The sequence below is a fragment of the Monomorium pharaonis genome, chromosome 2 (genome assembly GCF_013373865.1).
Source record: "Monomorium pharaonis isolate MP-MQ-018 chromosome 2, ASM1337386v2, whole genome shotgun sequence".
Lineage (NCBI taxonomy): Eukaryota > Metazoa > Arthropoda > Insecta > Hymenoptera > Formicidae > Monomorium > Monomorium pharaonis.
Genome location: NC_050468.1, coordinates 30,781,418 through 30,794,909, shown reverse-complemented (window position 1 = coordinate 30,794,909; position 13,492 = coordinate 30,781,418). Strand labels below are relative to the sequence as shown.

The window sequence follows — 13,492 nt, the reverse complement described above, 5'->3', positions numbered from 1 at the left end:
ATATGAAGCGACATCGTTATTGTCGAATAGCCGATATCCGACCACCTGCGCGCCACTCTCAAAATAGTGCACCGGCTGTGTATTTAGCTTTTTCTTTTGCATCGCGTTAGAGTAACGTTTCCTTTAATGGAAGAACGGTTACGTGACCGTGGCCGATAATACCGGGCGGATAAACATCGAGCCCCTCCGCTCTCTCGTACCGGTACATTAAAATTTATTTTTTATCTTAGAAACAACGTCCCCTTAATGGTAAAGGCGATACGTGACGGCGCAGACTGATACATCGCCGTGCAAATTGATTCACCTCGCACTTCGCGCCGGCACTCGCACGCCGACGCGAACATTAATGTTTTTATCGCGAATTTTTTTATGCATAAAATTAGTGCCGATTATAATAGGCAAAAGCCTATTTAAAATTTCAAAGATAGTTATTGTATGTAAAAAAAAAGATTCTAACACTACGTACAAATGCATACAATTCGATCTCTAAAAGTAAATAACATCTGCATGTTTTATTGTTCCAGTTTTTTCTTTTTTTCATATATATAAAATTTTTTTTTAAGAAGACAAGCGCGCCTACGGTTTTATCTAAATTCTTTCTTGTACGTTGCACTGTTACGAAGATGAGGTTGACATGAAACTGATAACGATAATTACCGCCATTCTCTCGACTTCATTAACACTTTACGTGCTGGCGAAGTATCTGTACGCCGCTTGCATACTTGCAGTTTTTGCGGCTGACATGCTACATTTACGTCAGAATTTTTTTTATGTTCTTTATTTAACGCCTTCAGATTAAAATTACTTTGATTCAGGGATTTTGGTTTTAGATGCAAATTTAGCACATTTGGAGGTGAAAATTCCACGGTGTAATTTTTGTGACAGTTCAGTGACGTCTTTACTGAAAGCATTTTCAGAAAAAGCGTGTATTTTTTTTTAACATAGCCTTCTGATATTAAAAAAATTTCACGTTTTTTCAGAGATTTCTCGCTCTGATTCTCGTTGCGGATTTCATTTACGTTTAAATGGAGATTTGTTACGTGTAACGTATAAAGTCGCAGTCGTAACCGTTATTATCTTCTTGGGTGACATTATACGACTGATACAGCTTTACACAAATTGATTGAGATCTCCTCTCCCCTTCCCTCGTTTGCATTTCCATAGACACTTCGAAATAGAAAAAAAATGCAAAGCTTCTTACTGTGAAAATTATTGTAGTACCGCCGGAGCAGCTTAGCATATTGGACGAAGACGGAAGGTCTCATATTCCCCATTACATCCTTGGCCCGTATACTGAAGGAGCGTCTCTCAATATCACGTGTGTCGCCGCCGGTGGTAAGTGTACGACGCGACGATGCACTTCCGATGCATTCGCTCTCTCATAACGCTCAGGCGCCACGTCGTTCCCTCGACTTTCGGTACTTGAGTTACGTAAAATAAATGCGGCTCGATTTCTTTGACGCTTAAGCGAATGTACTACACGTGATCTTGCGTTTTGAATTTCGAATGATAGATAGTAACGCCTTCGGAGGTAAAGCGAAGTATAAATATCAAACAGTGGAGAAGAAAAAATAAGGGTATAATATATTTTGATAATATAAAAAATTTGAACATTTCTTAAATATTTTTTAATTAGTTGACCACCAAATAAAATTTAGCGCGATGCACTTTAAAATAATTTACAACATTTCTTATTTGTTGCATCTATTAATAAATTTTTATTTTTGATAATATTTTATTTTGGTAATATTCTTTGCATTTCTTACGTGCTTTTATTTTTTAAATATATTTTTTTGCATTATACAAAAAATAATTATAGTGTTATTTTATTTGCTAGCAAAATATTTCTTACAGGTTTTTTTCTTTTATTTATTTTTTTAATAAAATAAATTCTACGTAAAATTTATTTGTTGTTTAGACATTTTTAATTATTATTGCAAATGTATAATATACATTATTAAAAGCCCCGATCCATCGTGAGTATTTGTTTTGTAAAATTTTAAGTTTATTCCAAAAGTTACATTTTGTAATAATCATTAAAGATGTCTAAATAACAAATAAATTATACATTGTATATAATAAATTATTGTAAAAGAAAATATAATTTAATAACAATAGAAATATATTTTTACATGTTTTCAAATAAAAGTAAAATAATTGTTATTTTTTGAAAAGATTAAATTAAAATATCGACTCAACTATGTATAAATGATACATAAATAACAAGTTCTGGGGTTTTATAGGGGCCCTTTTTGGATCTTTTTGTAAGGGTGTTCTGTTTCAAATTTGAAATAATTTTTTTCTCATTAAAACGAATAACAATTAAAAATTCGACAAAAGTATAAAAAATATATATATAAGATATATTTAACAAATTGATGTACAACTATTCGAGATTGTTTACCACATTATTTGTAAAACCGAAATTACGAATCTCCTACTTGCCAGCAATTTTAATCTCACTAAAAAGATTTTAATTCTGCCTGTATAATAGAGCGTTAAGATTCGAGATGCGATTACACGCCGAGCGAGTTAACGCAACGTAGCATCGACATATACTTACTCCGAACCCTTACGTTTCTTCAGGGCGACCGCAACCACAAGTGACATGGTGGCAGGGGTCTGCTCTACTGGACAAGACCTACGAGACCGTGGATGCTAAAAGGGTGCGGAACGTGCTGCAATTGGAAAAGTTAGGTCGCGAACATTTGCGTGCATTTCTGACCTGTCAAGCTAAGAACAACAACATGGTGGCGCCGATATCAAGTTCGGTGTCACTTGATATGAATTGTGAGTATCGACAGTAAGATATTTTCCAATTGCGATCTGAAAGGCAAGTGAACAAAAGTAACAGTTTTATGTAACAAGAAATAAAATTCGATTCAGTGTCAAATAATCTTTATTCACATATCTCTAATATGGTAAAGATGGATAATATTAAGGAAGAACAAGAGATACATATTCGTTATATTTAATTTGTTACAATCGATACGCGACGATTGTTAAAAACCCACGTCACATAGTAATCGAACTAAATTAATAATTAGAAAAACGCATTTTTTTAAATATATCTTCATATACCAATAAATATATTTTTAAAAATACGTTTTTATAATTATTAATTTAGTTCAATTACTATGTGACATCAGTTTTAACAAACGTCGCGTATCGATTGTTTCAATTTACTCAGGAGGCACCAGTGGATTTAGTCTTTGCCAGAGAAATTTCTATTAACTTTACGACCCCCGTACGCGGATCGATGGGTGCTTAAATCCGAGTGTGACACACTCTTTTACAGTGAAACCGCTCTGGGTCCGAATTCAAGGAGAGAACCGTCCACTTAGCGCCGGCAAGACCTACGAGATAACTTGCGAGGTTGTCGGAGCCAGACCAAACCCGACGATCACGTGGTCCAAAGGGAACATGATACTGCGAAATGCACGAGAGACGGTACGATTTAAAATAGATCGTCGGCGCGATTTAATGCACTCTCATAAATCACGCGTGACACGTGTCTCGAAAATCGCATCCTAACGCGTTTCTGTGATTATTTTTTAATTTATTATCTCATGTTTCGAAAACTGATAGATATATAGCGTCGATGTATAGGCGTGGAAAATTGCCTCGAGTAACAAACTAATTATTTACAAATGTATCACATTTTCCGCGATCAATTGCCGGTTGTTAAATTGCATACATCTATATTTATCAATATTTACCCCGCCCCCTTCCAAAAATATACAAATTTTTGTATTATTATTCATTAGAAGAATGTATTTTTACATAATTTATTTTTCAATTTTGTTATTAAATTTAATTTGTTTTTATGAGTTTCCGAAATAGATGAAAATATAACGCGACAGCTTATATATCGTCCGACGTGACAGTTGTAAACTTCTGGAGGCACGAATATTGCCATCGTAATTGACTAATATAGGCGTCCAATATCGGCGTAATCATTGTCATCTAGCGGTCCTAATCCGATCACGACGGCGATTCAGAGTGTGTATATACATACCGCCTATTAAATTATTTAGTGAACTGTTTTAAATTCATGAAATCTCGCCGACAGACGAGTCCCGACGGCAATGTAACAACCAGCGTCCTCACATTCGTGCCGAGTATCGAAGACGCCGGAAAGTTCCTCTACTGTCGCGCCAGCGTGCCAGATATTCCGGACTCGGAGATGGAGGAAGGATGGAAGCTCGATATACTCCGTGAGTGTTTTCATAGAAACGCATCGGAAAGAGAGAGGGTGTCCTCCCGCAATTTTATGTCGCGTATGCGACCGCGACAGTAGGAACTTCCATCAATGTAATATTTTTACAGGCACATCGCGCATGCATGCCGTCGTACGTATGCTGTATAAGGTCAACATTAAAATTTCAATCGAGAATCTACTTCTCTAAATCGTTCTTTGTACTTCGGATCTCTCGCCGCTATCGGCGGATTGTTTGCGTAAAACGCAACAACATTTACCGTTGGGATCACGTCTACCCACAACGTAGCGGTTACGTACTTCATTTTAAAGATCGTAACGCTGAAGCAATAGATTTCTTGGTCGAGCTGTTTTTTCCTCTATAAAATATTCTAAAATATTTTAATATCAAGAATCAAAGGAAACTTGGGATTTAAGATTCAAAAGTATAAATAATTAATTTTCCTTTAATTTGATATTAGCTTTGATTTAAGGAAATATTTTCGCTTTTAGTAGCAATTTTAAATCTTTAAATCTTTCAATTTCCTTTTTTTAAAAAATATAAACTAGTTACAAGCTTGGTACACTTTATGATATTTGAATATTGTTTGTTCTTTACACATCTAAAATAAAAATTGAAGGAAGTTACTAATCTATATAAATGCAGTTCTCTTTATCTTTTACAAATTTTGAGTCAATCGGATTAAAATTAGATGAGTGGCAACAATTTTTTTATGTTAGATTTAAAAAAGCGCGTTAAAATAGTTTATATGTTAATAAGAACTTTTGCAAAATTCTTATCTTTAAAAGCTCTCTCTTTTTCAAGATTTAAACAATCAATTAGTCAAAAAAAATAATTGATCTTGTGAAGTTCAAAAGCAAGAATATTTTCTTGTTTAAATAAATTCAAACTGGACGAAAAAAATTTATTATTAATTTTACTAAGTAAACATTTAATACTGTAATACTGGATTATTAAATTTTGATTTTAATAAAAGATTAAATTTATATTGTATTAAAAAATAGAATTATTTATTTTCGAAGAAAGGAATTACCAATTATTCAACTAAATTATCCAAGGAAATTATGCACCAAAATTGAAGTACACGACTTATTTCTTTAAATAATCTAGTACAATTTTCTTTAATATTTAATGTAAAAGATTTAGAAAGAAAAAAGAGAGATTTGCTATATCCTTTGGAGTGCTGATCGAGCAGTCAAATCATCTTTACAAAATAAATAAAAAGAAGATATTTCTGATCAACATGCCTGCCATCAATTTCGCAATTGAAAATTTCATTTAATCTCGGTAAATGCTTTGACTTTTCTCGATTCACCGCCATCGTTTATCGATAACCGGCACGTTTACACACTCGACAGTTTTCCGTGTTCTGGATTCTTTCAAATTTATCGGCGCGCAGGGAAGACCGGCGTGGGCCCAACGGTCATGTCGTCCAACGAATGTCGATGCCGTCCGCCGCGCCGTAGTCCAAATTGCACCCCCGGTGCAACTTTCCAACGCCATTAATACGCAAAGTTGCAGGACGAATCGCCGCGAAGCGTCGCAGTCCGACGTTGCAGCCGGCCAGGATTAACGCCGTGATTTCACTGTCCAATATAAAAGTTTTCCCCTAACCGATCCGGGGCGGGGGAAAGAGAACGAGATACAGTGAGAAACGGAGGAGCAAGAGGGAGGTTCGCATCGCATGGAAATTAATGGCACATGCCGATCCGCCGCGCTGAAGATTCAGTCCGATTACGCGTCGCATTTTCCACCACTTCGACTACCTTGGCAGCCCCATTTTCTCGTCTTTTCACGGTTTTTTCCATTTAGTCGCGCGTTCGCCAGTAATTCTACGGGGCGGGCTGTGTTCCCGAGGAGGGGGTGGAGGGAGGGCCGAGGAAATTTACTCTTACTGCGTTTATTGTGAGCGCGAATCGGCGAATCGGAATTATCGGATTCGCGATGGCGCTATCGCCGCGAAAGAAATCATAAGTAATGTTCGATGCGTTCATTTTTTTTTTTTCCATGAAAATAATACAGCGGATTGGACACCGGACGATGAAAAAATGCGTCGGTATGCGCTAGACCATTATTTAAACAATGTCGAAAAATGTATCCGTGCTGCGAGTTAGATTAACGAAACTGTTTTGAATATTTCGACAACAAATGATTATTAGTCGACAAAGCAATCTCTTAATGATTTTTTTTTAATTTCCTATTACTTGAAACACAAGGATTCATAAAGATATTTAGCTTTAAATTTGGCAAAAACTGAAGAGAAAAATAAAATCGAGTATTGTATACTCGGTATATAATTCACATGTGTGTAGATGCAAAGAACAGTTTTTCAAAAGTATATATCTAAAAGTTCAACTAAAATATAGATTTCAAAATAATTTTGTTAGACTATCAAAATAATTACGACGCTCAAAATGATTACTATACACAGAAAAATATTACTAAGAAAAATAATTACTCATTTATCTTTTGTTTTAGTAAGTAAATGGTGAAATCTTTCTCTAACAAAGAAATATTTTTGTGATAATTGTCTTAAAATATACTTATCACGAATTTTAGAAAAACTTATTGTCACATACTTAAAAAAAGAATTTGTACTCTTACGAAGAATATTATAAAATTATATCAGAAGCAGAAAAATCAGAATATTAAGACCAATTTGAATTTTTTATTTTAATTTTATATTATATTATTAATATTATATATTACTTATATATTATTAAAAATATATATGAATTTATGAAATATTTTAAATAATGTCTATACTTAATTAAGTATCTATTTTCTGTGTGGGGAGTATAGAAATTTATTTTAAATAAATATTATTGGTTTTAAATAAATAATGAGTATATTTTAAGACTATTATCAAGAAGGTATTTTTTGCAAAAACAACCGTTAATTAAAAGAAGAAAACTAAAAATTAAGTAATTGCTTTTCTTAGCATGAGAATGATAATTTTCTGCATGTAGAATGTGAAAACGTTTTGCCGCATTGCTCATTATATTTGAATGTTCTTCATAATTATTTTAATGGTCCGACAAATTTATTTTTAGATCCGTATTTAACTAATTGTAAGTTTTTAGATTTTACTTTGATAAAATTGTTTTTTTCTATATAAAATAAACCAAATAAATATAATTGGTAATAATTGATGAGTCGATATTAATATCAAAATGTGATAAGAGAAACGTTTTGATTTTCCTTTTTTATCTAAAGGTCAACTTTTCGTATTTTTTTCTTTTTTTTGAGAGCAATATCTAGGCATTAATAACGTCAATTACTGTAATTAAAGCGAAGTTTCTCATTTTGGCACATTTTGGCACATTTCACGCGTTTCAGCTTTGATGTGTGATTCTGTTTTCAGACGAGCCTGTGGTTACCCTCGAGCTTGGCAGCAATTTGAATTCGAGCGCTATTCGGGAGGGTATCGACGTTTACTTCGAGTGCAACATCAAGTCCAATCCCTGGGTTTACAAGGTTTCCTGGCGCCATAACGTGAGTCCACACAGCACGCCCATCGTACGGGACGCAGATAACGAATCGCGTTCAGAAATCGATAATATAAGCCGACGAAGCTTAATCGCGTCGAGATAAGGGAACGACGGTGCGCACCTGCGTCACACGAACTTTTGGCCGAAAACTCGCGCGTTTGATCTCGGATTCGTATCGCCGAAACGTGCATATAAAGCGAAACTTCCACGTACAGTAATTAATTTTCGGAGAACAATCAGAAAAATTTCTCACAATTATTTTGCATTTTAAGAGATGTCATGCGATTTCTTTTCTTTCGAATTAGACTTCCGTCATTGAAACAACGTGATTTTCAATGTCTAATGGTAATGCGACTTTCGAGTGTCAACAATCTTTCTGGTTAAATAATGTTAAAGTCTAAGTTTTAAAATTTTTAAAAGAACATTATACATTTACTAAATTAAATCAAAGACACCTTATTGCCAAACATTTTCAGTATCAGTATTATAAACTCCCAAATATTTAACTATTATTTCTAATTTTTTTCTTTGAGAGGAGAGATAATTTAATTTTTTATTCTTATATATTTTTTCAATTTTTTTTTTTATTTTGTAAACTGAGAGATAATATTAGGTACGTCAACTGTTTTATTGTTTTTTTAAAATAAATTAACAGACAAGTACTGCGCGCGTAAAAACAAATTACCTTTATTAATATCAAAATAATTCGCGTGTTTAACTCTTGAATGCAAATCGCCCAACATAAATATCGGAGTATCCATGCAAATGGTAATTCATCGGCACAAAGCTTTGTCCGAATTTATTCTAAGCCGCTTAAGTATACAATGTTTTTCTTCGCTATTAGAATGATTCGCGTCATTGATGTAGAACAGAAATAATAGCAGTAGATCGAAATGCAGGTATAAATCGGAACATTTTATCAGCGATTAATAAGAATGCCATACGTCAATGCTCGAATGTATTTTAATCTCTTCATTCGTTTTGAACGTTTTGTCTTTATTCATGATAAAATCATAAACGCGATTGATTTGGAATTGATGACACAGCATGAATCATACGTATAAATCAAAAGATATCTCCTGTCGCAATTAAACGGCCGGGAAGCAATTGCATTCAATCATCCTAAATTTATTTTTAATCCTACGATATAAAACATGACTTTTACTGCTGTCGAACATATTCACAGCATTTAGTAGTTATTAAATATAAAAATGGAAATTTTTCCCAAACAAATTTTTACCCTTTTATTTTTAAAACAAATTTATTTAAGTTTTCTTCCAAGATATTTTTTTCTTAACTTTGAGTACCTTTTTTTATGTACCTTTAGTAACTGAGAAATTGAAAAACAAAAGTTCTGTTGAACTAAAAAAATCTGCTTATTATTAATAAATAGTAGATAATAACGAGCAAACATTGCAATATCGAATACATTACACATTTAATTATTAAAAATTTATAACTTAAGAGTGGTGTACTATTTATTAGAAGAAAAATTGGTTGAGAAACAACGAAACTAAAAATATTTGTAATAGTTGCAAGTTTTGATTTACCGCTGACAAATACATCTCCGAGATAAACGCGGAGATAAAAGAATAATGTTTCAAAAGAATATACATATATGTTATAACATTAAAGTTATTGCGGTGCTCTCTGAACTTTGATATCCGTTCGAGCCAATTTCGACGGCTCTTATCGCGAACGAATGTCGTATACGCGGAAACACCGCAAAACGCAAATCCCAATCAATTCCCTCGATTCAAAGACTCGAAATTTGTTTCGCGAAAACTCAAAGCCGCTTTCGCAGTCTCGAAAGTCGCACATGCGACGAGGGAACGAAAAACTGTCAGCGCTTCTCGTCGCGAATTTCTCATGCGGGATTTATTATAGCTTAGCCTAAGCGCAAAAAAGCTCCACCCGCATTTTTTCGCAGCGTTAATATCGCACGTAGCAAGTATATAATTTACCTGTCCATGTTTTTTTTTTGTAGTATTTAGTTATTTATTATTTATTCTTTTTTTCATTGCATATTATTATATATTACCAGCTATTGCGAAATTTTTCATTAAGAAGGGAAAATGGTTCTGATTCTTTTTCTTTTTTCATATGAATCTTTCGATTTGCGATTTGCCAATGTAAAATATGTAATAACAATGTATCTCTTGCAAGTTTTGAGTAGTCTGTGATTTGCGTAACTCTGAGCTGCGTTCGCGTTTGTTCGTATAATAACTGAGGAAGCACAATATGGTCCCATTTGATTTCGCATTCGCAGGGCAATCCGCTGTATCACAACGCGGCAACCGGAACGATAATAAGTAATCAGAGCCTGGTGCTGCAAAGTGTCACTCGCAGTAGAGCTGGGATTTACACGTGCATTGGCAATAATCAAGAGGGTGACGGCGAGAGCAATCCACTGAACTTGGACATAAAGTGTGAGTATCTGTTACACATGCATACACACACAATTTCCCGTATTTCCCGTCATTCGCCATAATCTATATTGATGCTCTAATTAGGTTAAACTAATCACAGATTATTTATTCGTGACAATCTACCGCCAGCGCTCATACAATATATACCTTTTGTTTTTAAATTGATTAACCGATGATTACTTTTACTTGAAATGTATAATAGTCAGTTAGGTAAAATCTTTGCGTTACATTTCGTAAAAGTTTCGGAACGTATGCTCGAACTTTTATTATATGATATAATTTCGCACTTATGAACCTAAATAAGAAATTTCGAAATTTACATTTAGAGGAAGAGAAAGAGAGAGAGAGAGAGAGAGAGAGAGAGAGAGAGAGAGAGAGAATGAAAGAGACAGAACGATTCTTCGTTCTTTTTAAATTTCCAGTGCAGATTTCAGATGCAGCTTGTATACGAAATTTCTCGGCGTGTCCTGTATCTACCGACTGAGAAACGACGGTTTTAGCCAAAATAGGAAACGGGAGACAGCCGGAGTACGTTGTCCTCCGAATCTAGAGTCTCTCCGGACCAGACGCTAGAGTTAATTTCTGTGTCACTGCATTCACCGCACTCTGGCACGTAACTGATACTGACGCACCGGTATGCGCGGATCGACGTTAAATCAGCTTAGGGGATGCGCTTTGTTTACGAGGGAACATAAATCCGACACGCAGGAGGAAACGTCCGCGCATTCGCGGAGCGGAGGCGACGAGAGATCTCAGGCCTCATATTGACGTTTAATATCGCGCACTATAAAAGAAAACGAGGTTTCATAAAGGCTTTCCGCGGCGAGGAGCCGAGCGACCGTGAGGCAATTTCGCGTGCGCGCGTTAACTTAAACACCATAAGTAAGTTTCGACAGCTTTTTCAACGCGTTATAAAAAGGATTGCAAGTCCCGATATTAGTTTTAAACGTTACGAGTTATAAAACTCGAGATGCTACGAGTATGACAGAAAAATTTGTCGCGTAATTAATCGACGGATTTCCTGAGAAACAAATGCTAATTGGATAAAAATATTTTGATTCTGCCGAATTTCTTTCCTGCTTGGTGCGTGACATGCATGATAACCGCGAAATAAGTTTTGAATCAGTTTAAGGGGCTATTTTTTTGAAGTTGGAGATCAAAATATATAATAAAAAGTGAGGATAAACTTTATAGATACTTTTGTATTATATATCCCGGTCCTTCAAAAATGTATATCTTCCACAAAAATAAAAATGGTGATTTCTTTCTGGACTCATTTAAAAAAAAAAAAGATAGAACTCTTCATAAAAAATCATCACTCTTTTTAAGCGAATTTTATCTCTTAATCTGCATACCTCTTCAAATAAAATCTCGTAAAATATGATAAAAGAAAAACACATATATTCCATAAAAATCAAGATAATTAAATGAGTTATTTCTGGGTTTATTTTAAAAGTCAACGTAAGAGCTTTAAGAAAAAAAAGTTACTATTTAATTAACAAAATGACGGATTCAATGTGGGACCAAAATGCTAAATTTTATTGGATTTAAATAAACTCCATTTAAATAAACACTTGTTTTAAACCGCGGTTTTAAAATTTTGACAGATCCGAAATGTTTAGCAAAACGTAAATTTGATGCTAATTATTTCTACAAAAATTCGAAAGGCACGAGAGGGTTAAATTGAAGAGATCCTGTTTTCTCATTTTATCTGGAAAGTTGTAATTGGCTTTCGATGTATATCGATATAAGATTTTGTGTCCCGAATTCTCGTTAATCATTCATATATTACACGGTGTATTTTATTCAGTAATTCAGTAACAGAATAGTACAAAATTCTTGCTAGATTTTAACGAGAAATATTGCCGCCTTCGTTGTACGATTTACGAGGAATTTATTACGGTAATGTATACGCGCTGATCTGTTTTTGCATTTTTTAAGTAAAATGTCTTTCGCCGTGTAGAATTCAGCGAATACTAAATCACTCCAACTGCTTTACATACGTAGGAACATATACACGTACACGCGTAACCGAATAGTCCTAAAGTCTGCGTGTAACTTACGACTGACTGACATACGCCAACGTTTATACAGCAGGTGTGCTCATCAGTATTTAGTGGCTTTAATGCACATAAATTATCCATAATTAATCCGTGTACAGGTTAATAGTTGATCAGTACTATATCAGTACCTTCTCTCTCTCTTTCTCTCTCTCTCTCTCTCTCTCTCTCTCTCTCTCTCTCTCTCTCTCTCTCTCTCTCTCTCTCTCTCTCTCTCTCCCTCTCTCTCTCTCTTAATCATAATATATGTATAGATCATGTATATCAAGGGGACTTATTTCATAAACAATTAAACAAAGCTATCTCAACAAAATTAGCTTGATACACAAAATATACATGATTACATTTTAGCAAGGAAAAGAAATTATTTTAAGAAATCGAAAGAAAAAAATTACAGTAATAAAAAAAATAATATTCCGAGAAATATTTGAACATCTTTGTTTATTACAATATAGTAAGGGTGGTGATAAAAATTTCTTTTTAAATTTAGCAGAAATTTATTATATTTGTATTATTGAACTTTGTAGAATTTTTTAATCTAAGAGAGATATATTAAAGAATTTTCATTTGGGTCGCATGCTGATTTAAATTACAATGAAAAAATAAAGCGCGGATTAACGGAAATTTTCATCATTTCATCGCTTTATGAATGCAGTATCAACAAAATCCGCCTTTATCATTTAACTGTCGTTGTAGGATGTCTGCGACTAAAGCTCTAACTGAAATTGCAATGCCGTTGTGCTAATCTTCTCCATTCCTTTCTGTTGAAACAGCATTAAATTAAAATAGCGTTTATTTTTTTCAAAGAGTACATGCCAGTAAAGATGTCGCGCGTCATCAGAACGTATTTCGTGGAAACTTCACCGTGGATTCATGTGCGCACTTTTGTATGCCGAGACAGCCGGTAAAAATTACACAAAATTTCGCGTAATTATACTTACGATTATAAGGGTTTTAATAACCCTTTTGGCAGGGTAAACGGACGAGAGTCTCGTGAACGTCGAATGTTCCCGTATAATCCGTATTTTCTTTGTTCCTCCAGGCTACAGCCTCGCTATTTTACAGCTAACTAAGCGGCTTAAGATCCCGGATACGGCAGAGCCCGAAGGAGAAGCTTCTTGCCGCGCGCATAATTATACGTGCTGAAACTGAATTAAAATCTTAAGCTACGTTACTCGTTCGTACACACGAGTTCGCAGATTTTCTCGAACATCCTAATACATTTACCATGTCAAAAATCAGGTTAATGTTGGATAATGTACGCAAAATATTTGTGTGCTATATGCATGTAA

At 34.3% G+C, this 13,492-nt stretch overlaps 1 protein-coding gene across 6 annotated transcripts in view; it reads left to right on the top strand.

The window, feature by feature from the left end:
• The window catches only part of LOC105831779 (nephrin), a 274,107-nt gene that overhangs the window by 227,543 nt on the left and 33,072 nt on the right, over positions 1–13,492 (top strand). For all 6 annotated transcript variants that reach the window (XM_036283082.1, XM_036283081.1, XM_028194117.2 and 3 more), the window contains exons 5-10: positions 1,219–1,335; positions 2,587–2,790; positions 3,299–3,450; positions 4,073–4,217; positions 7,585–7,715; positions 9,981–10,140. In XM_036283082.1, the coding sequence (XP_036138975.1) occupies positions 1,219–1,335; positions 2,587–2,790; positions 3,299–3,450; positions 4,073–4,217; positions 7,585–7,715; positions 9,981–10,140 (909 nt within the window). The remainder of the gene's footprint in view (positions 1–1,218; positions 1,336–2,586; positions 2,791–3,298; positions 3,451–4,072; positions 4,218–7,584; positions 7,716–9,980; positions 10,141–13,492) is intronic.